This window comes from Takifugu flavidus, chromosome 1 (genome assembly GCF_003711565.1).
Source record: "Takifugu flavidus isolate HTHZ2018 chromosome 1, ASM371156v2, whole genome shotgun sequence".
In the NCBI taxonomy this organism is placed as follows: Eukaryota; Metazoa; Chordata; class Actinopteri; order Tetraodontiformes; family Tetraodontidae; genus Takifugu; species Takifugu flavidus.
In genome coordinates, this window is record NC_079520.1 from 7,336,082 (window position 1) to 7,358,221 (window position 22,140).

Here is a 22,140-nt window from a genome sequence, read left to right on the forward strand (position 1 = left end):
CTTTCAGCTTTGAAGATGGACAAACAGGGCAGTGAGAAAAGTGGATCCATGAGTCCTGACAGCATTGGGTCCGAGAAACGCCCGGAGGAATCATTTGAGCCGCCGGTCCAAGGTTTCTTTGCTGGTGAGCGCGTTGTGCCGGAGAGCCCCACGATGGATATGCCTTCATTTGTACCTCACAGCCAAGCTGAAACATGTGCCAAATCAGTCACGCTTCAGCCAACGTATGGGGAGCCCATCACAGTGACAGAAAAGCAGCCATCGGTGGAGGTGGTGGAGTTCAGCAGCATTGGTTCTCCTTCTGATTTTTCTTCGGTGGGAGCCAAGGTTCAGGGAGGAGATGCTCCTCAAGATTCCGGAGACAGGTCTGGCATGTCAGCGTATTTTGAAACGTCAGCCATGAAAGTTGAGGACGCTCCCCCGTGCAAGGGTGAAGGTTATTATGAACTAAGCACAGGCGGAGAAGAGAAGGTCAAAGATGATCAAAGATTGCAGGATATGGGGTACAGTGCATTAGCCCAGGGTCAATCTGAAACGGAAAAATGTCCTGCAAAAGACACCAGAGAGTTCACAGTTCCTGACCGGAGTAATGAATGCAGGCTTTCTCCAGGTAAACTTGCCTTAGAGCAGAGAAGCTACTCACTAAACATCACAATTGGATCTTTGGATCCAAGTGGCCAAGGCAGATCCAGGACCTTCTCACCACTGGCCACAGATATTATGTCATATACTAGTGGAAGTCTAGATGAATCAGCAGACTACCTCCCAGTCACCACACCCTCTGTGGACAAGCCTCCATCCTTCCCTCCTCTTATTTTGGAGACCGCGGCATCGGTTGTTTCAGATTCTTCATCTCCTCCTAGAAGCACTGATGTGGTTTCCAAACAAAGCCCCGAACCACAGTCTCCAGAATCACCAGAACCCCTTACAAGCACCTTTAAAAATGGTACAGTAATGTCACAAGACCTGCCTGAGATGTTGGATCTCGTTGGAAGCCCTTCCAGACTTTCTTCAGAAAACAACGAGCCCGAAATAACCCACCGAAAGTCAAGTCAAGCTGATGTCCCCACCTTCACCGATGACCCAATGGGTAGCTTAGTTTCAGGGGAACCAAGTCCCAGAAAGAGTGACAGCCAGCTAGAAGAGATGGGCTACTGTGTTTTCAGTGAATATTCCGGACCCATGCCTTCCCCTGCAGATGTTTTCAGCCCCACAGACACTTCTTCGAGGGGGTTCACTCCTTCTGTCCTAGAGGAGAAAGTGGCCGAGCAGGCCCGGAAATTAGCTGTTAAAGTCACATCTGTGGAGGACAACAGCATTCCATTAGGAGCCTCTGACATCACTAAAGACAAGGATCAGAATAAATTAGAGCAAAAAGAAGAGAAGGACAAGGAGGTTGCAGGTGATCAACTGAATAAAACTGTAAGTGAGACGCCCGCTGCTCAGACATGTGAGTCCTTCGTGACTCCAACGGTCACTGTGACTCTGGAAGAAGGCGGAAGGTCACCGAGTGAGACGGAACAGCTCATCAGTAGGGAAGGTTCTGTGTCAGAAACTGAGATCGCAGATTATGAGCGGCAGATCCGCAAACTGGAGATGGAAGACAGGCCTCTCAGCTTGGAAGAGGAAAGAGAACTGCAGGAGCTCCGAGAGAAGGTCAAGCTGGTCCACCAGGAGGCATATGAGGAAGTGGATGCTGAAGATGTTTACCAGCTGACCGGGGTTGCTAAAGACAGAATTGCCAGGCCTGTCAAAACTTCACCTGCTTCATCTGTGGACAGCAACATTGATGATGACAAGCTGCTCTCCCCAGTACTTTCACCTTCCAAACTCAAACAGCGAGAAGCTTACGGTTCCCCCAAAAGAGCAGTTTCACCTCCGGTGTCAGGAATTAACAAAGAGGAGAGAGAGATGAGAGAGCCAGAGAGAAAACTGAGAGAAGCACAAAAGAAGGAAGCTTCTGAGAAGAAAGGAGAGGAGGAGAAGGAAGAGAAAGAAAAGATGGAAAAGGAACTCAAAGAAAAGGAAGAGAGAGACAGGATGGAGAGGGAATTAAAAGAAAGGGAAGAGAAAGAAAGGACAGATAAAGAAAAGGAGAAGGATGAAAATGAAAAGGAGAAAGAGCAGAGGCAAGAGAGGGAGAAGAAAGAAAAGGAAGAGAGGGAAAGACTTGAGAAAGAGAACGCTAGAATTGAAAAGGAGGAAACAGAGAGAAAAGAGAAAGAGCAACAAGTGAAGATGGAAAGAGAACAAAAGGAAAAAGAAGAGAAAGAAAAAATGGAACGAGAGAAAGAGAAGATACAAAGGGAGAAGGAAGAGAAGGACAAGATGGAAAGGGAACTAAAAGAAAAAGAAGAGAAAGAAAGGGTGGAACGGGATCATAAAGAAAAGGAAAGGATTGAAAAGGAACTCAAAGAGCAGCAAGAGAAAGAAAAGATGGAAAGGGAACAAAAGGAGAAGGATGAGAAAGAACGGTTGGAAAGAGAGCAGAAAGATAAGGAAGAGAAAGAAAGGATGGAAAGGGAACTCAAAGAAAAGGAAGAGAGAGACAGGATGGAGAGGGAATTAAAAGAAAGGGAAGAGAAAGAAAGGATGGAAAGGGAACTAAAAGAGAAGGAGAAGAAAGAGAAAATGGAAAGGGAACTCAAAGAAAAGGAAGAAAAAGAAAGGATGGAAAAGGAACTCAAAGAAAAGGAAGAGAAGGAAAGGATGGAAAGGGAACTCGAAGAGAAGGAAAGGATGGAAAGGGAACTCAAAGAAAAGGAAGAGAAGGAAAGGATGGAAAGGGAACACAAAGAGAAAGAAGAGAAGGAACGGCTGGAAAAAGAACTCAAAGAAAAGGAAGAGAAGGAAAAGATCGAAAGGGAACTCAAAGAAAAGGAAGAGAAGGAAAGAATGGAAAGGAACTCAAAGAAAAGGAAGAGAAGGAAAGAATGGAAAGGGAACTCAAAGAAAAGGAAGAGAAGGAAAGAATGGAAAGGGAACTCAAAGAAAAGGAAGAGAAGGAAAGAATGGAAAGGGAACTCAAAGAAAAGGAAGAGAAGGAAAGAATGGAAAGGAACTCAAAGAAAAGGAAGAGAGAGAGAAGATGGAAAAGGCCCTAAAAGAGAAAGTACCTGAGGTGGGTGAAGCGGTTGCAGACCTGCCTGAAGAGGAAGCAATAGCCATAAAGCCTGCTGAGAGACAGGCCGCCAAACAGGAAGAGGACGAGGAGGGAGACGTCCAGCAGAAGCCAGGAGCTCTGAAGGAGATCCCAGAGACTCGCGCTGCCATCGAGTCAGTGGTGACGGTCGAGGACGATTTCATCACTGTCGTCCAGACAATCGACGAAGCGGAGGAGCCGGGTCACAGCGTCCGCTTCTCTGCTCCGCCTGAAGCCGGAGACCTTTTTGTTGCAGCCCAACAGGAGGAGGAAGAGGAGGAGGAAGACTCTGTGGAATTGGCCCAAGAAGCAGATGTGGAGGTTGCCAGTCTGGAGGAGGTTCTGGAGACTCCTGCTGCTCCTCAGGTGGAGGTCCACATTGCGGAAAGTGAAGCACCCACGGAAAGCTACGACAGAGATGAAACCACCGTGGACGACTCCATCCTGGACAGCTCCTGGGTGGACACTCAAGGTGAGATCCCCATCTTGGTCTGGTTCTTTTCTCCCTCTTTCATTGAACATACTCAAACTGCAGCTTACGTTTCCCAGACGACGACAGGAGCATGGCGACGGAGCAAATTGAGCCTCTGCCGAGGGTCCTCACCCCGGCCAAGAATCCCGCCGCGGTCCAGAAAAAACAACAACAGAAGAAGACCGAGAAGCAGGAAAAGATGGTCAAATCAAAGGCCAAAGGGATGAGACCCAAAGGCAGAATCTCCACACCAGAGCGCAAACCTGTTCGCACAGAACCAATCTACATCCCCAGGGAGGAAGTGAAGAAGAAAAAAGGTTCTCCCAACTTTATTTACCTAACATGCTATAGATTCTTTGCGTTGATATGTGACGGCTGACTGGGGAACAGGGAAACCGGCATGACTGTATTTAATGTTATTGATGTTATCGTCACGTCTCTTCTGCTGTGTCCTCTGACGATGAAGCTGTGATAAGAAAGACCGAGTTCACCAGTAAAATGGACGCTCAGTCCCAGTCCCCATCCAAGAGGAGCGCGGTGAAACCGGCGGCGCGCCAGACACGCCCGGCTCACCACTCGTGTCCCAGACGGAGACCCACAGGTGACCCACCATCGTCCTGGTCTGTCTCACAGGTGGCGCTTTGGTCAAGAGAGCCGCCAAAGCACCCAAACCCACTCATCTTCTCCGTCCTCCACCCTCACTTATCAGTTCCTCTGGGTTTTTTTTCTTTCATTTCATAACAATAAAACTTTGACATCCCCCCATATCGTCACGTTTCATCTCATTTCTTTGTGCCCGTTTTCCAATCCTATTGTTTTCACTTGCCCTTTGCTTTTGTTTCTGCTGCCATTTTGTACCGTTTTCTATGGTTTGATGCTCCGTTACGTTTGATATCGATCGACCCGGCAGTTGTCTCTTAAGAACGGCCGAGTCGATTTTTGTGAAAACCCGTCTGCCATTGACCTCTCAGGCCATTTCGAGAATTATCTACTTGAACTGTTTTAACCTGCAGTTGCCAGGCAACCGCTACCCCCGTGTACTGCGAACGTCACGTCGCTCTGTCGCAGAGGATGTTTGCGCTTAATTTTGCCCCGATAAAATGAATTCTGTGTCACTGGCGATGAAAGCTTAATATCCTGCCGCATTGCCATAATTAGACTCTTTTCCCTTTAAAACACAACATTTCCAATTCTGTGTGATATCTTGCCAAGTCCTGGCAGAGAGTAGCTGGCAAGCAGGAAGCAGCCCGCACCAGCAGCACATTCAGATTCTCCTAGAACATTTAATTAAGCATACAGCGCATGGGGCTTATTATTTTTACATATTTTACATAGTTTTCCTCTAACTTGGTGTCCTTTTGTCCTCCAGAGACCCCACCCGACAGCCGTCAGCCCCTCAGCATTGTCAGACATTCACGCGACAGAGCATCGGTGAGTATCCTCCACCAGCCCAAAGATGGAGCCTCCGAATATTTAATACATTTAAAACCATTAAAACATCTCCAAGTATAATCACTGAGCAGGTTCCATCATCACTGAAAGCAGAATCTCGTCTGCTTCACTGCCCCGAGGGGACAAAACTCACACTCACTTTCTGCCCCAACGCTTCTGTCAGGACCCCGCCGCAGTTTTTGTCCAGCGTTTGCCATTGTTACATCATTTAATGGATTTTTCACCGCTATCGCGCTGATGAGATAGATCCATTTAGAGGGCCGTTTTTAGCGAGTAGGCGGTGAATCACCGTGTGACATTTTTCCAGCGACGGTCGTGCGACTCCATTTTGCTCCTCTGCCGCTGTAATGACGAGTATTGTGTCTTTTTAAATGTCATGTCATTAGAGCGTTCTGTTCGTGAGCTCACATTGCGTTACAATTTAGAGTTCTGTGACTGTGACCTGCACCACATCATAAAGTCTTGCTTGAGAACGGCGACCACTATGCTCTGTCTTTTTATTCTTTTTGCTGTTAGATGTTCCTCTTTCTGTTCCTTTACCGGCGATTTCACGCCGAACGTGCGCGAATGGCTGTTGCGATGAATAGCGGCTGAAGCCAGACGCTAATTTCTTGTTTGATTCTCCTCGTGCATCTGTCTTGTGCTGTGATGAAGCTTGTTGAAAAAACATTTGCTGTTTTGTCGCCTTGTCTTTTATTTTGCTGCTGCGCTGCTCACCCATTGGCCTCCACCTCATCATCCCATTTCAGTGCCAGTCCCCTCAGTCACCATTAACAAAGATCCCCACCTCCATATCCAGCGCGACAGCCTCATTAGATAGACATCGACCATCCTCAGCGGAGCCCCAAGGCTCCCCGGTATTGCAGAGACTCAGATCTAAGGTAGGCAGCTCCGTGCCGCTGTAGCTGCAGGACGTCTGTGTGCAGACGCACTAAACATAAACATCACTCTTAAAAATGTATTTCCTTAATTTTATCTGGTATCTTTATCTGGCCTCGCTGGAGGATCTTCCTTATTTTTCTGTGGTGTTTGTTTTTTTCGACAGGACGGTGGGTCATGGAGCCCTGACAAGAGGTCGGTGCCGCGGCACGGCGCCGTTCTGAGTCGCCGTGGGTGCCATGACCACGAGGAGAGCTCCACCTCCATCACCAGCTCTGGATCCACTGCTCCTCGCAGACCCACATGTGAGCTGCAGCTGCTCAAGTCGATTGCTCAACTACAGCTTATATCACACATGAGCTGCGTGCATCGACGCTCACTATCGCTAGGTCACATGACTACAAATTGTGATTTGGTTTTTACCCAGAGATGTAAAAACCTTAGCTAGTTAGCATAACTAGTCACCAGTTCACACGAAGACATTTGTCTGGGCTGTTGCCATGGTTATTCATAAAGCTCCTTGGCTTTGCAGCATTTCGCACAGAGATGAGGGCGGAACACAGGACGGGACGAGCCCCCTCCATGACAGGCAGGACATCATTTGTAGATTGTATAAATGTATTTACAACGTGTTCAATTTGTCTGGAGCTGATTTTCTTGTATGTTTCTTCCACCAGTGGCCGAGTCCATGCGTTCCCGTTCAGCACGCAGCGGCCACTCCACCCCCCGCACCCCTGGCTCCGCCGCCATCACCCCAGGTACCCCACCCAGCTACTCATCATCCTCGAGGACCCCTGGGACCCCGCGCTCCCTCAGCCTGATTTCCCAGGAGAGGAAAGTGGCCGTGATCCGCACCCCGCCTAAATCGCCAGCGACGACTCCCAAGCAGCTCCGCATCATCAACCAGCCGCTGCCCGACTTCAAGAACATCAAATCCAAGATCGGATCTACGGAGAATATCAAGTACCAGCCTAAAGGAGGACAGGTAACCATCTGCTGTCTCCTTTGTCCCTTCTGTCCTCTGTTGTCTTGCCTTTTCCTCCCATCTGTCCACTATTTGGTTGCTGTTTTTGCTCGTCTCTTCTTCAAATATTATTATTATTATTATTATTATTATTATTATTATTACTATTATTAGTATTATTAGTATTATTAGTATTATTATTATTATTATTATCCAGTTAAATCAGCAAGTGAAAAAACCTTGAAGAGGGAGAAGAATACATATCAAACCTACAGTCATGCTCGCTGTCAATGTTAATATAATCTTATAATCTAAAACGATCTACAGGTTACTGTCAATGGAAAGCCTCAAAGAAGAACTATGGAGTGTTTTTCCCATGATTTTGGCAAAATTAAGCCTCGTTAATGTTAAACTTCGGATTTTGGCAAAGTTTTGAAGTAAAGGTGCTATAGAGCTTTTAAAAGGTATTTTCTTCAGCCCAACTCAACTCTCTCTCATCACAGTTCAGGTTTTCATGCATGAATTGACCCTCCTGAGATTTTAATTTTGGAAACCGGTGTTGTCCAGGAGAGCTTTACAAGGCAGATCTGGGCTACCGAGAGGATCCGGGAAGATTGTCGAAACGTCTCAAATGTAATTTAGGTCATTTGTTGATGCCCAAAATAATCTTAAAAACATTTGGCTCCTTTACATGTAAATTACCACATTAAAACCTCACCCTAACAAAACAATGGCCCAAATCATTTTTTCAAAGTTTTTGGGAAAACAAACAAAAAAACTTTACCAAATACAGAGCATGTGATAATTAAGCCAAAAACTCATTTTCATAAAAAAATGACTTGGGCCATTATTTTACTTGGGCAACGATATCATCAGCATCACATGCTTGATTCCTAAGAGTCAGCAGACGACTCAGCAATGAAACCTTTGACGTGTCGATACCATGAAATCAGCAATGCAAGTCGCCGCTAACGTGTTACTATCTAATATCTTTTGGTGCTTTTCTCTGCCTTGATGTGTTCATTTCCCATGCACCCTCGCTCCCACCCCCCCCCTTCTTTTCCAACTGATGTGTCCTTCTCCTTCGTTCCTTTGGTGGTCCTTCAGTCAATCTGCTGACTCCCCACTTCAAAAGAACCGCGAGATGGGATAGACGGAAATCCCGTCCATCAATTAAACACTGAAGCTGCAGAAGTGTTTAAAAGCATCTTTTTAAAATGCTCTTTTCTTTCCTTCTCTTCTCTTCAGTCTTTAAGACTGATCTGGAGGATAATTACTTGAGGCTTTTCTCCAGACAAATCTCGTCTAGAAACAGCAAAAATCCTTTCCTGACTCCCCAAAACTCTTTGAACGGAAACTGACCTGACTTTAACATCTGAGTGTCAGAACTGTGAGCAGTCCCCCGCCCCCCTTGCCCTCCCCAACACCACCCAACCACCCCCCCGAGCTCTGCGAAACGAGGGCAGCCCTTCTGTTATGCAGCGCCGATCGAATTTTCTGCCGCTGCGCAGGATCCGCATCATCCTTCCCAGTCCAATGTCAGGGAGCCCACGATGCGCCGTCTCGCACACGCCGCAAACACGGAGTCAGCAGGACGCCCGCTGATGGAGACGGCTACCGTGTCGGTAGCCATTACAAGCTTCCGCTGATGACCTGATTAGGAGGCTAAGCACTTGGCTGACATGGTTTCGACCGGGCGCGGCTCCGTGCATCCATCCACAAAATGCTCCAAACGACTGGCCGTCATTTGCAGGAGGAGAATCAGAGAAAGTGGAGTTTTGGTGCGATGGCATGTGTGTGTGTGCAGGCGTGGAAGCATACACGCCGCTCCTGATCCGTTGTTCTGCACTGAAAGTCTAGAAGGCAATAAGAGGGTCAGATTGACTTTATAAAGACATAACACACACTTGCCCCTCTCTCTGTCTCACACACACACACACACAGACACACACCCATACACACAGGGACAAGAATCCCTCTCTGTTTGCTTCAGTTTTGCAGTCTTTGCTGCAGCCTGTGTCATCGTGTCTGCACCACCTCTGGGTGGCAGAAGGTTCCCTCGAGCTGATGCAGAACACCAGAGACAGCTTTTGTCCAAACACAGGGGTGAACGCCTGGGCACCGCCATCGTCCCAGTTTCTTTTTGGACGCAGGCTGCCAGACATAACAATGAAACTTTAATCGGACTTTTAAGGCAATAGCTTTATGGCGTGACGAGGAAAAGGGGCTTAAAGCCGTAATGTGTGTTTAATGAGTTTTAGTGGTGTGTGGATAAACACGTGGCACAAGCGCTGCTCCTGTGTCTTGTGGATTTAACGAAAGCACCTTAGGGGAAGGCGGAGGTGAATAGCCGCTTAATGTGATTTATATAATTCCCGCATCCGAACACAATAGATGTGTGCATTCGTTTTTAGTTATATTGTCTGGTGCTGCAACAGGAAATCGTGCTTTATATCAGCATTAAGCCAGAAGGTACAGACATTAAGTGACTCGGAACAGACCACCTAACCTGTAAATGAGGGCAGCAGTAGATTTAAATGATGCTGTTGCCACTGGATCAGTTGGGATTCAACGCTGGTTTGATTGTGTCTTGGATTCATCCAAGCCCCCCCCCACACACACACACACCCTCCCTTCCCAAGATTGAGGCAGCATTGAAGAAACCAAGAATTGTTTCATTTCTTTTTAGTGTCCTTTTAGGGTTTGATCGACCTCCACAATCATCTTCTTGCCCCAGTGGTGTCATCTGACACCGACTAGAAACCTTCTCCTGACCTTTTGTAGCTTCCAGCTTTGTGTTCCAGTTTTTTTTTCCTACCGTTTCCAAGCAGTAGTGCACCATAGCAGGCCACTGACCTGTCGAACGGTTGTCCTCTTAGAAGCACAAGGACCAAAATCCGGCAGCAGAGGCCAAACGCAGAACTTCTTGGATCTGGAAGTCTGTCCTGCGCCTCATCTCCGTCACTCTCAGCCTGACCGCAGCCCACAGTGTAACCTGGACCCGAGACCTGCTGGTACACCCCCTGACTTGTTTGTGTTTGTGATTGGGCCAGTTGAGTGTCGTGGCGGCGAACGCTGGGCCACTGCGTAAAAATCCTCTGTTATTATTTTTTGAACATATCTCCTTAGACCCTCATTATGAACAAGAAGCTGGATTTCAGATATGCGCTGTCATACTTGAACTCCAAGGATAACCTGAAGCTCCCTCCCCATCAAGGGAATGTACGTACTCTTCTGTGGTGACAGAATGCCCTTCTACCTCTGATCCTAATCCGGAATAATTTAATCCGAGTGTCTGTTAGATTGTTGTTTGCTGTTTAAGGTGATAGCTGATCGCTTTGTCCTTAAGTTCCCCCTGCGGTGAATACATAATTCCTGTTCCCAACGTGACCTTGAGTAGCCGTCGTAGGCAGTCGCAGAATTTATTTCCATTCTGAGTGTGAGCGCAGTGCCCTAAAGCTCAGGAGTATCTCACAGAATCAGTGTGACTTAAGACCTGCAGCCTCTGTCAATTCACATCTCCATTCTGCTGATTGATATTCAGTTCATAACTGAGTAATGTTTTATGCTTGATCCTTTTGTAACAAGGACATTTGCATATTTTTACTCCTGCACCACTTTTATTTCATTGTTTTTTCCCCTGAATGATGATTTTCTGAGTGACTTTTCGTCCAGTTTTAGTGGGGAGAGGATTAGATTGTATAAAACGAGGTTTCTTTTATTCATATACTGTATATGATGTATAGCAGTATGCCTGTAGCCAAATAAGGTGCCCAAGCATTTTATCCTTTACTTTGAACAAAATGAAAAGAACAGCCCCTTTTCCACTCCAGGAACTTTGATCATTTACCCAGAATTTTTGACAAACACTGTGCGTTCCCACTGAAATTAGCCAGGGTAAAAGTCTCCCAACTTCCTCTGGAAAAAGTAGCTCTTTTGAACAACAACATTTCCAGGAATTTTAAAATATCCTTAAAAATTCCTGGAAATGTTGGTGGAAAGAGGCTCCTTTGAATTTTCATCACTGTATTTCACTCGAGGTGCGTCAATCGAGATGATTCCATATGTTTGTGTGGTAAGTTTCTGCGTCCACTCCCTCAGAATATGATCTCCCTCAGTGCTGTATGTAATGTTTTCGTCTCCTCTCAGTCTCTCGCTCCTCTTCTTCACAAAATCGGAGGATTAACTGTATGTGTGTTTCCTATCCAGTGCCCCTTCCCCCTCGCTGTCAATGTGCTGCTGGGTAAAATGTACTCGATGTTACTTTGCTGTGTCTGCATCTCACTCCTGCTTTTTCTTCTTCTCCTTCTGACCTAAACGAAGGGTTTCAATCTAAACACAGGCAGAGTGAGTTTAACCATGTTTAAGAGTCAGGGGACAGAGGTCAACATTTCTGAACAGTTCTGAGCCACGTAGACAGAAATTATTTACAACAGTCTTAAAAGACTGAATAAATTTGGACATGGAGGTGGGTAATGTATACCAAAATAAGCCTACCTTAAACCTACGGTTTAGGTATAAGCTAGCTAAGATATATCTCCGTCTTGGCTTCAGGCTTCAGAAAAGTTGGTGAAAGTTTTGCCCAAGTTTGATAACATGTTTTTAAAAATTAGACCCCAAATTCAACATTTACAGTGTAAAATAAAGAGCGGACCCAAAACAGAACCATGGGGAACCCCGCAGGAAATGGGGGCTGTTAATAGTTAGCACCAAGTTAGAAAACTGCAACAGAGGGCAACTTTCCCCCCAATCATGACAACTATGACCACAAAACGGTAACTGATCCATGTTGTGTTGGTGCACAGAAGCTCCCCCAACACTGGTGCCGAACAGCTCAGCTGTAGTCTCACAGACACCACGAGCACAACATTTGAACATGTCAGATAAGCCCAAGCCTTCTCCCACTTCATTCCTCACCTCCGCCCCTGCAGGTTCTCATCCCCAATGTTAAGATGGACTATAGCCATGTTAAATCTAGGTGTGGGTCCTTGGACAGGAGAGGCTACTCGGCAGGAGGTGGAAACGTGAGTCTCGTGCTGCAAGTCCATTGTCCTAATGTCAGTGGTTGCTGTGTCTCTGTCCTCTGTTACGTCACCGTTTTCTGTTTTTCATCCAGCTTTAGCTTCACAGTTTACGTTCTTGACACGTTGGGTTGTGTCCCCGTGTGGGGATTTGATATAAGAGCCTGATTGTCTCCTCCTCCAGGATTATTTTGATGCAGTTTTGCATCTTTCCTTTTCAGGATTGACAAATTCTGCCCCTCCGTCTGGTGATTGGGTGACTCACTGCGCTCCACCAGTTGAGCTTTATTACAGGGCCTGTCGCTGGTAATCCAGCAGACTCTGCTAATTTCCCTGCCAGGATTATGAGCATTCCGCTCTGTCCATTCTGTGACGTTTAATTAATTTCTACACTGACTGGCGGAGCACAATTTGAAAATCGAGAAAGTGAATCACAGAAATTAATTGTGAGTTTTACGTTTATTTCATGAGACTTAAAGGATTAAAAATGGCGGAGGTGGGGGGGGTGTATTAAATTAGCACAAGAGGCAGCGCGACATACTGCATGGAGCTCTTCCATCTTAGGTGATAAGTTGTGGGTACAGTGTGTACTGTGAAAACTAGTTTAGCATATTTGGCGTGTGCTGCTCAGGTGTGAGTAAAAGTGAGACTTTATTAAGATTGTGCAGCAAAAAAATAATATTGGGAAAGAAAATTATAGATTTCTGCTCAAATAGATAAATCAGTTATTGGGAAGCTGCTTTAACAATTTCATCTTTAGCACGTTTGGATAATGAAGTGATGCTATAATTCTCATAGATAAATACATCCAACCAAGATCTCTTGAACATAATGAATTTAGTGAAGCTGTTCTAACGGCGGCGTTGCCGGAGACGAGCGACGGGCAGCCTCATGTTCTCCCACGCTGACACAAACCACCGCGTCTCTGTCTTTAAACACTCGTGTGTCTTTTATTTGCATGTGTCCTCGTAGGCGATCAGGTTAAGTGTGTTGCTCTCATGTTCCTCATGACCTGCTTCTTGGATTACACACATCTAAGTAACACTGGTTATATACACGCTAGTTAAAGGTCAATGGTTGACTTGGGACGTCTCACCACCTGCATGTCCCAGTGATCAGTCTCATAATGATTTGTCTTTTCTCTTTGTGTTGTGTTTTAGAACTCACTTCCAGTAGATCTCTCTCATTTCTGTGAATTATTCTGTATCTTTCTGTTCCCCAGGGTGTGTCATATAGATGTGAATTATTGTCTCCTCCCTATGGACAATTTCCTCTGTGCATTTTAAATCACAACCTGTCATTCGTATATGCACGTTGCCATGGTTTTAGGGGTTTTCTGAATCTGCCATGGCACGGAACAGTTTACTGTCATCAATAAGCATCTGGATTTGTGTTAAACTGAGGGAAACAGCCCTTGTTTTGTCTTGTTTTTGATTCATTCCGATGCCTTTGTTTACTTTTTCCCCATTTCCAGGTGCAAATACAGAACAAGAAGATTGACCTGAGCCATGTGACCTCCAAATGCGGCTCTCTAGACAACATCCATCATCGGCCAGGTAACAAAAAGCAAACATGACATTGGTTTGATGCCTCAAGTCTGTGACTTTTACAGTCCAAGTCGACAAACATGAGCCTGAGTCAGCTGAGTCACTGTTACCCGGGTTCAAGAGTTCAGTCGTGCACATTTTCAATGCTACACATCACATTTCCTTTGCTAGTTTGCTAGCTCCTAAAACCCGTCTTCCCTTCAGGGGCTAATATTAACTTAGCGAGGCAACAGATTGAAAATTTGGCTGTAAAATGTGTGAGAGAAAACGGAACAATACAGGCTGTATCTCTAGACACGGATACGATGGAGACACAACGCAGCCTAAAATGTGAAATAAAAATATACGCATGCGTGCGGCAATAATGAGGACGCGGCCCCAAACCGGTACCACTCAAACACAACAATGAAAGTGACTCAAGCACTCGGTCTAATGAAGACGGGTAACTGATCTGTCAGAGGCGTTTGCATTTGGACTGACAGCTCATGGATCTGTCTGCAGGCGCCGGAGTGTGGGAGGTGTTGGGATTTTTGGCTTCCTCGCTCATGAAGCTGTGATTGGGTATCGGCCGGGGAGGGACACGCATGAGATATTAACTTTTTCTATTAATACAGACTCTCAGAGAGGATTCGCTTTCTCAGTTTTGATTTATTTTATTATTTTTTCGACTAAGCAGCTTTGAGAAGGAGTTTTCAAAGGGAGGACTGATGATATTACTGAATATGAGGGTTTATCAGGTGCAGGGACTTATATAGTACAATAACTCCTATTCAGGGGTTCCTCTGCATGGAAATTAAGGCAGCTGTTGTCAAACAGACAGGATTTAAACAAATCCACAGTCAGCATTTGGGATCTTGTTGTGGCACAAATTTGTGAAGGACTGCAGCTGTAGTTTTGTCACAATCTCTCCTATTAAAAGGGATAATTCAGGACCAGAGAGAAGCGAGTGTTAATTAGCAAATGATTGGTTTTTTCACTTTAGGTGGACTGGTTAGATGATGTTTTATGTGAAGCCCCCCTCACACAAACAAACACACACTCGCGCGCGCACACATTGTTGTGATGTCCTGCAGCTCCCCCTACCGGCCACTTTCTGACTATTTGATGACAACGCTGACCTTGAGTTTTTTGTCCAAGTCACAAAAGGATTTTAATAAAGTTCCATCAGTCCCTCTTCCATCTGTAGCTGCTCGCTCACATCACACAAACACGAGTAAACATGGCTCCAAGTGCTGATGCATGGTCAACAGAGTTTGTGTGTTTCCTGGAAGCAACATCCGCACACCTCTGTGGGAGCTGAGAAGCTGCAGGCGAGTCGTGCACGTGCGGTTCCAGATATATCTGCAGCAGGTGCAGCCCAAGAGTGTGAACGAGTTCTGGCTTGACTGGCAGAGCCCCGCTGCTCGTCAAGCAGATGCCAGGAGAGGAGGTCATGAGGGCTAACGGGCTGCTGTCGTGATGATGTTTAACAAGCAGGATGCTGCTTTGGCTCAACGGACAGAACTCTGTCCTGCTGTTTAGAAGTTGGACCTCAAACATGCTGGACGTTCCTCTTTCTGAGTGCGCGTCCGCTGACTTCCTGCCTCGAAAGCTTCTGTGCAGTTTTCACGCCTCTCTTCTGTTCTCAGGGGGCGGTAACGTGCGCATAGAGACTGTGAAATTGGACTTCAGAGACAAAGCCCAAGCAAAGGTGGGTTCCCTGGAAAATGCTCACCACACTCCCGGTGGAGGCCACATCATGGTGAGTGAACAGGACCATTAGAACGGTAGTTTAAGGCGCTCCGGACTTTGGATCCTGAGACTTTGCTTTGGTTCTCTTGCCAACTCAAAGCCTCAGCAGTCCTACTGCACATCAGGAACTCCTCTACAGCTCTCAGAATTTTTACTTCACACGAAATGACCTAAAAAAGCCCTCAGGGGGCTAAATCCACCCCGACTGCAGGGCAGTTCTGAGATCCTAAAATAGGCACCACTAGAGACTTTAGTGCACGTTGGTTAGCTGAGCATGTCATACAAACTGCCACCTTTAAAGGCTGATGAATCCTGCAGTTTATTATTAATTACTATTGTACCTGTTATTATTGTATGTCCACATGGAGACAAAGGTTTTTGATGCTTGAGTAGATCCAGCTCCCATCATTCCTACGCTACGTAGAGCTCCTAACGCAGCTGCTTCCTGTAACCAAAGATGTTTCGATGTAGAGTTTAGAGAATAGCATGTTATTTTTTTCATGGTGAAGAGAATATCAGGGGGGGAAAACCATCCATACGTCCGTTACTGTATCTACAAAATAAAGACGAGGTTTTGGAAGCTCCTCACAATTTCTGAGGTTTTTTTCCCCCAATAAATCCTCCAAACTATTGCCTTTGTCTTATTTTATTCAGAATTCTGAGATGATAATGTGGAGGCTTTCTCTAACGGGTCGGCAGTGTTGGCCTTAAAGCTGCGGCCGTCTCTGATCTACTTCTCCCTGTCCGTCAGATCGAGAGCCACCGGCTGACCTTCCGCGACCAAGCAAAAGCCCGAGTGGACCATGGCGCGGAAATCGTCGTCCAGTCTCCGGGTCTGTCCGGGCTGGTCTCCCCTCAGCACCACCGGGACAGCCACCTATCGTCCTCCGGGAGCCTCAACATGGTGGAGTCGCCGCAGTTGGTGACCTTAGCTGAGGACGTGTCGGCAGCGCTGGCCAAGCAGGGCTTGTGAGCGAGCGAGGGCTGGAACCGCGGGTTCCTGCTCCTCGGCTCCGGACATCCTCCCCCCAAAACCCCTCCAGACTTTTCCCGACACCGAACTCCAGCTATTCCGTGACCTTTAAACACCTCCGGTTCGTGATCTCCTAACTCTTAGAGACTGGAATTAGAAGTAATTTGAAATCCAGATGTTCGCTGTTTCCAATTGGTTTTCTCGGCCTCTCTTTCTGTTGAATGATGTCGCATAGAATAGTTGAGTTTTTGCACTGGTCTTAGACAAAAGTAGTTTCTACCAAATAGGGACCAGGTCATAGCTTGAGTGGTCTGGGATCAGTGTTTTAAAGACGCTAGCCTTTTTTTTTTTCTACTTTAATTGCTAAGTAACATGGCCAAAACCAGCACGCGTTCTCCTCGCTCAGTAAACGTGCATGGACGCCAAACCCCTGAACTAAACCAAGCATCTTTGCTGCAAGCCATCCTTGTCATCTATATAATATATCTAGCAAATATATATAGAAATACATATAAATACAAGGTGTTTGTCATCTACATGTCCTTCAAAATAAAAGGAAGTGAAAATATGGCTTAAAAAAAAACTACTCCTGTAAAATGTCATTCCTGCAAGGACTAGGTCATGTTATGACAAGCATGTATCGATTCCAATATGAAAAAAAAGGCTATTTTGTAATCTTAAAATGGATTTTACTAAGTTATTTCCTCGATTATTGGGTTTAAAAAAAAAAATCAACGAGTTCATGTTTTGTAGTTGCTAGTTGTTTACAGTGTAATGCTTGGTGACAATGTCAGACAGCCGAATCGGTGTTGCTAAAGGAATGCGAGCGTCATTTTGAGGCTCTGGAGCTCATCCTCGTCTTTACAGCTGCACACACTCAGATAACAGGAACCAAACGGGTCCCCTCCTTGTGCCGGGTCGGGCCGGGCCGGGCCGACGTCGGCTCGTGTTGCTGAGGGAACCACCGAGGGAGGGGGGGTCCAAACGCGCAGCCTTACATTTATGGACGACGCAGCTGCTGAAATTCCTCTGTGTGTGTGTGCGTGTGTGTGTGTGTGTGTGTGCGCGTTTGGTACAGACCCTGCTGTTTTTTGCGACGTACGCTACCTGGATGTTTTTCTTGCGATATATGGGAGAAGAAAGTAGGACAAATATTTTGAAAAAAGAAAAGAAAAAATAGACAAATGAAGAAAAAACCAATGATCAGAATAGCTCGGATCATGTTACATCTGTTAGGAATAAAATGTTTGAGTGATCCTAGTTTTTTTTTTTTTAATTCTTCTTTTTCAGGCACTGTTTGTGGTATATCCTGCCTCCCGGCTTTTTACTGCCCTCACTTGCAAATGTTTGTTGGCTTTTGTGTTTCTTCCGCAGCCCCCTCATCTGCGTGTGCCGCCTCCCGCTCTCCCCTAAGACAACTGTAAATGTATTTCAAAGGTCAAGTGGATGTACGCAGTTTTTCTCTTGCTGATATGACACCAATTACAATAATTAACGACAATAAAAAGGGCAAAAAGTGACGAGGGCGTCGTGTCTTCTATCAGATCATTTAACTTTGGGTTGGAATTTTAACTTGAAGCTACATGTACCAGCCAATACACTAGCTAGTTTATTTCAGTGAGCGTAAAATGCTGCCTACTTGTGCTTCTGATTTATTTACTTGTTTTTTAAGCTTTTTAAGGTCTCTATTGCTAAGCAGAATAATGCAATTGACAGTAATATTAATTATATTACTAACATTTTGTGCATTTTTTAATATAAACCTGATATTAAATTAGCTTTAGCTTCAAATTTTTCTTTAAAAGGGTTTCAGAAGGACATCTCCACAATATTTGTTCTCTTAAACACTAATCTGTCTGTGGAGTGAGCAAATAGAAAAAGGGAAATGGAACTTTGTGAAAAGTTTATTGTGAAATGAAAGAGGGTACAATAAGTTAAGACCTAGGGATGGAGCGGATTCATGTTGATGAGCCAGTCCTGGTCAAAACCAGTCACTTCACAGAGAGATTGGAGGAAAAAAAAGGGTTTGGACGGGAGAGGATGCTCGTCTTTGTGCCATGTGATTGAGGAGAATATCACTGTTCCACTGGAAAAACCAGTGATGATTAAAAAAATGAGAGATGAAGAAAAAAAAAAGCCAATGAGAATGGGGGCCGATTCCAGAAGTGCTGGAGGGAGGCAGAAAAACAAAACAGCACCATTTGGACCAAAAAAAATAGAAGAACAAAATCAAAAGGATTCAGAAATTGACATCGCATAGTCCTTTTTTGTTCCCCCGCTTCCTCGGGTGGTACAGGAAACAGTGAGTGGATGTCGCGACACCATGGAGTCTGCACGTGTACGATGGTCGGCGGTGGCGGCGTCCTTACACAGACATGATGTGCTTGACAAAGGCTGCAGCAGGACGACGGGAAAGAGCGGAGGGGACAAACCAGTGAGGACGAGAGGGTTCCATCTGAAGCAGGAAACTCTGAGAGTGCTGGCTTACCCTCATAGTTGACACAGCCGTTCTCATCCTCCTGTCCGGCCATGAGAGCGTCGATCTCAGCCTCATTCATCTTCTCTCCTGCAGGGGGAGCCAGAGGACGCGGTTTTACTGACCCGCAGGAACGAGCGCGCAGGCGGACGCGCTATCGCCTGGACTCACCCAGTGTTGACAGCACAATGCGCAGCTCAGCGCCCATCACTGTGCCGTTGCCCTCTTTGTCGAAGACACGCAGACCCTCAACGTAGTCTTCAAAGCCAGCCTTGTTTGGGCTGTTGATGATGGTCTGGAGCATGGGCAGAAAGCCCTCAAACTCGACTCTTTTGTTGGCCATGTCTGCAGAAAACACACCCCCACACACATTAAACATCTCTGGAAAGATATCGTGGAAAAAAGTGTTTTAAAGGGAATCTATAGACCCCGAAGATGCTATCGAACCAGCACTGGCTCAATTTATCTGCAATATATACTGGAATCATGCATCCGTTGCATGTCTCTGAACTGTTGTGTCATCTTTAGGGTTCCTCTGGATTCTGAGAAAAGTGGCTGAACTGATGGCACTACCACCATGGCCTTCAAGAAGACGTCAGTTTGATTCAGCCACTCGTTACTAGACTGACCCACTAGCTCAGAGTAGAAGGAAATGAACAGAAGTTGTGTTTTTTCTTTCCTTCCAGTCTGAAACTGTCTGTTATTGTCTGAATATTTGCACCTATCAGAAGATATCAAACCTCTTCCCATTGAACTCCGTCCCCAGCTAAGCTGTCAGGATGAACACGGGTGCAGCTTACCCTCAGTGTTGGGGTTTCCCAGCATTTTGGTCACCTCCTTGTTGGTGGGGTTCTGGCCCAGAGCGCGCATGATGTCGGCGATCTGGTTGTAAGCCACCTTGTTGTCTCCCACTCTGTCGAAGAGTCCGAAAGCCTCCCTGTAGTCTGCAAAGGACACATTGCCTTAATGAAGCCCATTTCTGCCTGTAAACCTCATGATTTTAAACTTTTTGTACAATGTAGTAGAGTAGCTGCAAGTGGGTGGGGGGGGGGGGGGGGGGGGGGGGGGGGCTGTCCCCTGACTGGCAGGGGCATTATGTCACTACAGGGCAGGTTGTGGTATTTTGGGGGTGAATTGGCTGTCGAGCTCCGTCACCCGTCACACTATTTCCATCTCAGCTGTCTCCCCTTTCTCCCCCTGCTCTCATCAAGGCCACCAACTCTTTTAAAAGACCACCTTGGAATTGATAAACATAGCTGAGAATATGAGCCCCCTCCTTTAAAAGGCAAGGCCCTCTGTGGGCGAGCTGAGCAAAAGTAGGGAACGCTGACTGCGGGTGGAACGGGCAGCCAGTCAGACGACAGATCAGGCCCACTGCTCCCAGCCGGAAGGGCACAAACCTCCTCTGAAACCTCCGGTCAACCATCAGGTGTGCTTTTAACAATCCCCGAAACCAGCTGCAGAGTTAAAAATGCATCTGTTTAATGACAGTTTCTCCAATGGGCTCTTGCTGTGGCGCTCCTGGATAAAGCCCGACTCGGGCACAGCGAATGCACCTTTATTTGCTCACAACCTGGTTGTGTTTGGGTTGAAAGTGGGCAGATCAGGTACTGATCCCGCTCGCAAACTCAGCTACTTGCAAATAGTTGCATTGGGATTTTTCATAATTTTTTTTTTAAGAAAAAGGCGAAAGCGACGACATTGTTTGTGGTCGCACAGTTTACTTGGAATCAACCACTCGCACGCTCTGCAGCCATGATCGGGTTTCAAGACATCTGTTATTCTCAATGAATGTCAACACACAGAAATAACCATCTGCTCTCTGAGCCACTGAGCTAATCTCAAACGTTGGAGTCTTGGATGTGACTGATCGGACCGTCTTTATTATTCTCTTTCGGATTTCACACACAGCAGGAAAAGTTGCCGCCAGAAATGGGATTCTGCCTGAATCGGTTTAGCTTGACTGGAACAAACGATGTGTGACGCCATTAGGCTGATGAAGGTAGACTCATTCCCGAAAATGTCAAATCGGATGTACGTAAGAGGCATGATTTGTGACTTTAGGAATAGTCTGGAAGCTTTGCCGCGTCATATCTTTATAATGAATCCGTGCATCTACTCTGGGGGTGAATTTTCCAGTGAAGGAGACACATGAGCGCTGCAGCCCTGGATGCATTCCAGATGAAATGTTGTCTCTACATGACTGTCCTCAATGATCCCTGGATAAATAGCAATTTCTGGAATTGGAGTGTTGAACTGGGAATACTCACCTTCAATCTGATCTGGGGAGAACTCGATCTGGAAGCCAAACAAAGCATCGCGTTAATTAACCAGCATCCAACTTCATCACAGACATCAGAATAAGCAGGCATTTATGACTAAATCTCCACTAATTGATGGGACTGAATTGGCATTAAACAATTCTCTGCCAAAATTAGCTTCACACGGTGGCACTCGATCTGCGGGAGGTCCATCTTTGGCTACATTAACATGTCCACATTTGGTTTCACTCTGCATCACAATTGCGCGTCGGTTGCCGCCTCGTCGGTCCAATCCAGCGAGCCGGGGGCGTGGCTTAAAGTCCCGGTGAGCTCTCCATGGTTCTGGTCTACCTGGTCTACCCCGGGCCACTTTGTAACTCTGAGCATGCTTTCTCAAACTTTAACCGGGTTTAGACTTCGACTTCACAACTTGTTGACGGACAGGTGCGTCCATGCGCCAAACCAATGCGCAGCAGCCCAGATATCACCTGAGCGCGGGTTCAGACACGCGCAGTGTCAATTCAAATGCATCAAATAAAAATAATAAACCATCTTGTATTTTTTCTGGGCTTCCCCTTAAAAGCCCCTGCAGTTGCTAAAGTTTAACACCCCCCCTCAGCTCTCCATTAGAAGCTATTATCGCATTTCATGCTCCAAAGATACCTTGACGGCGGACAGGTCGACTGCGGCAGGCTTCGGGGCAGGGGCGGGCTCGGGCGCTGGAGCAGGTGCAGGCGCAGCTTCGGCCTTCTTGGCAGGAGCCTCCTTCTTGACAGGAGCCTTTGGGTCCTTCTTGGGTGCCATTTCAGATTAACTGCTGAAGTACTTTGTCCCTGATGTACAGGCAATTCCGGAGACAACACAAGGAGTGCAGCACTGAGTGGAGGGGACTCGGAGCAAGAGATCGCCGCCTGGGCGTTTATATATGAGGCTATTTTCCCTCTTGACCCCCGTCAAGGCTCTGCCCGTGTGTGGATTGGAGAACGCATGGGAGGGGGTGTGTGCGCGCGTGGAGGAGTCCTCTCTAAACATGGAATACGGATCTGCTACACGGGGGGTGTTTATTTATGCCATATACATTCAAATCAAAAACGCAAACATTGTAAACGCCGCGGAAGGTTACCTGAGGCCACGCGCAGTTTCCTGTTTCGGAACGGTTCCGCTTTTACGCACGGCGCTGCGCATCATTACGCACAATGTGGACTGAAATAATTGACCGATA

The 22,140-nt window shown here is 46.4% G+C and overlaps 2 protein-coding genes across 2 annotated transcripts in view; one reads left to right on the forward strand and one right to left on the reverse strand.

The window, feature by feature from the left end:
- Positions 1 to 17,701, forward strand: part of map2 (microtubule-associated protein 2) — a 48,127-nt gene extending 30,426 nt beyond the window's left edge. The window contains exons 9-21 of the mRNA XM_057040286.1: positions 8 to 2,903; positions 3,196 to 3,614; positions 3,692 to 3,931; positions 4,081 to 4,215; positions 4,984 to 5,045; positions 6,112 to 6,250; positions 6,478 to 6,534; positions 6,623 to 6,930; positions 10,039 to 10,131; positions 11,841 to 11,933; positions 13,405 to 13,486; positions 15,106 to 15,218; positions 15,960 to 17,701. Coding sequence (XP_056896266.1) covers positions 8 to 2,903; positions 3,196 to 3,614; positions 3,692 to 3,931; positions 4,081 to 4,215; positions 4,984 to 5,045; positions 6,112 to 6,250; positions 6,478 to 6,534; positions 6,623 to 6,930; positions 10,039 to 10,131; positions 11,841 to 11,933; positions 13,405 to 13,486; positions 15,106 to 15,218; positions 15,960 to 16,181 — 4,859 coding nt within the window. The 3' untranslated portion in view covers positions 16,182 to 17,701. The remainder of the gene's footprint in view (positions 1 to 7; positions 2,904 to 3,195; positions 3,615 to 3,691; positions 3,932 to 4,080; positions 4,216 to 4,983; positions 5,046 to 6,111; positions 6,251 to 6,477; positions 6,535 to 6,622; positions 6,931 to 10,038; positions 10,132 to 11,840; positions 11,934 to 13,404; positions 13,487 to 15,105; positions 15,219 to 15,959) is intronic.
- A 366-nt stretch (positions 17,702 to 18,067) lies between these two features.
- On the reverse strand, positions 18,068 to 21,824 carry myl1 (myosin, light chain 1, alkali; skeletal, fast). Its single transcript, XM_057040273.1, has 6 exons — positions 21,582 to 21,824; positions 20,928 to 20,955; positions 19,458 to 19,601; positions 18,829 to 19,002; positions 18,670 to 18,747; positions 18,068 to 18,575 (listed from the first exon to the last, which is right to left on the reverse strand). Exons 1-6 carry the CDS (start codon positions 21,720 to 21,722, stop codon positions 18,547 to 18,549), a joined length of 594 nt encoding a protein of 197 aa, XP_056896253.1. The 5' UTR covers positions 21,723 to 21,824; the 3' UTR covers positions 18,068 to 18,546.
- Positions 21,825 to 22,140: the final 316 nt, after the last annotated feature.

Bases quoted from the DNA above. Each gene is read 5' to 3' on its own strand.
- myl1 (XM_057040273.1), bottom strand. From the start codon at position 21,722: ATGGCACCCAAGAAGGACCCAAAGGCTCCTGTCAAGAAGGAGGCTCCT. The intron at 19,602-20,927 runs GTGAGTATTCCC...TGTCCTTTGCAG, and splicing joins CTCCCCAGATCAGATTGAAG to ACTACAGGGAGGCTTTCGGA. The intron at 18,576-18,669 runs GTAAGCCAGCAC...GTCCTGCTGCAG, and splicing joins CGGCTGTGTCAACTATGAGG to CCTTTGTCAAGCACATCATG.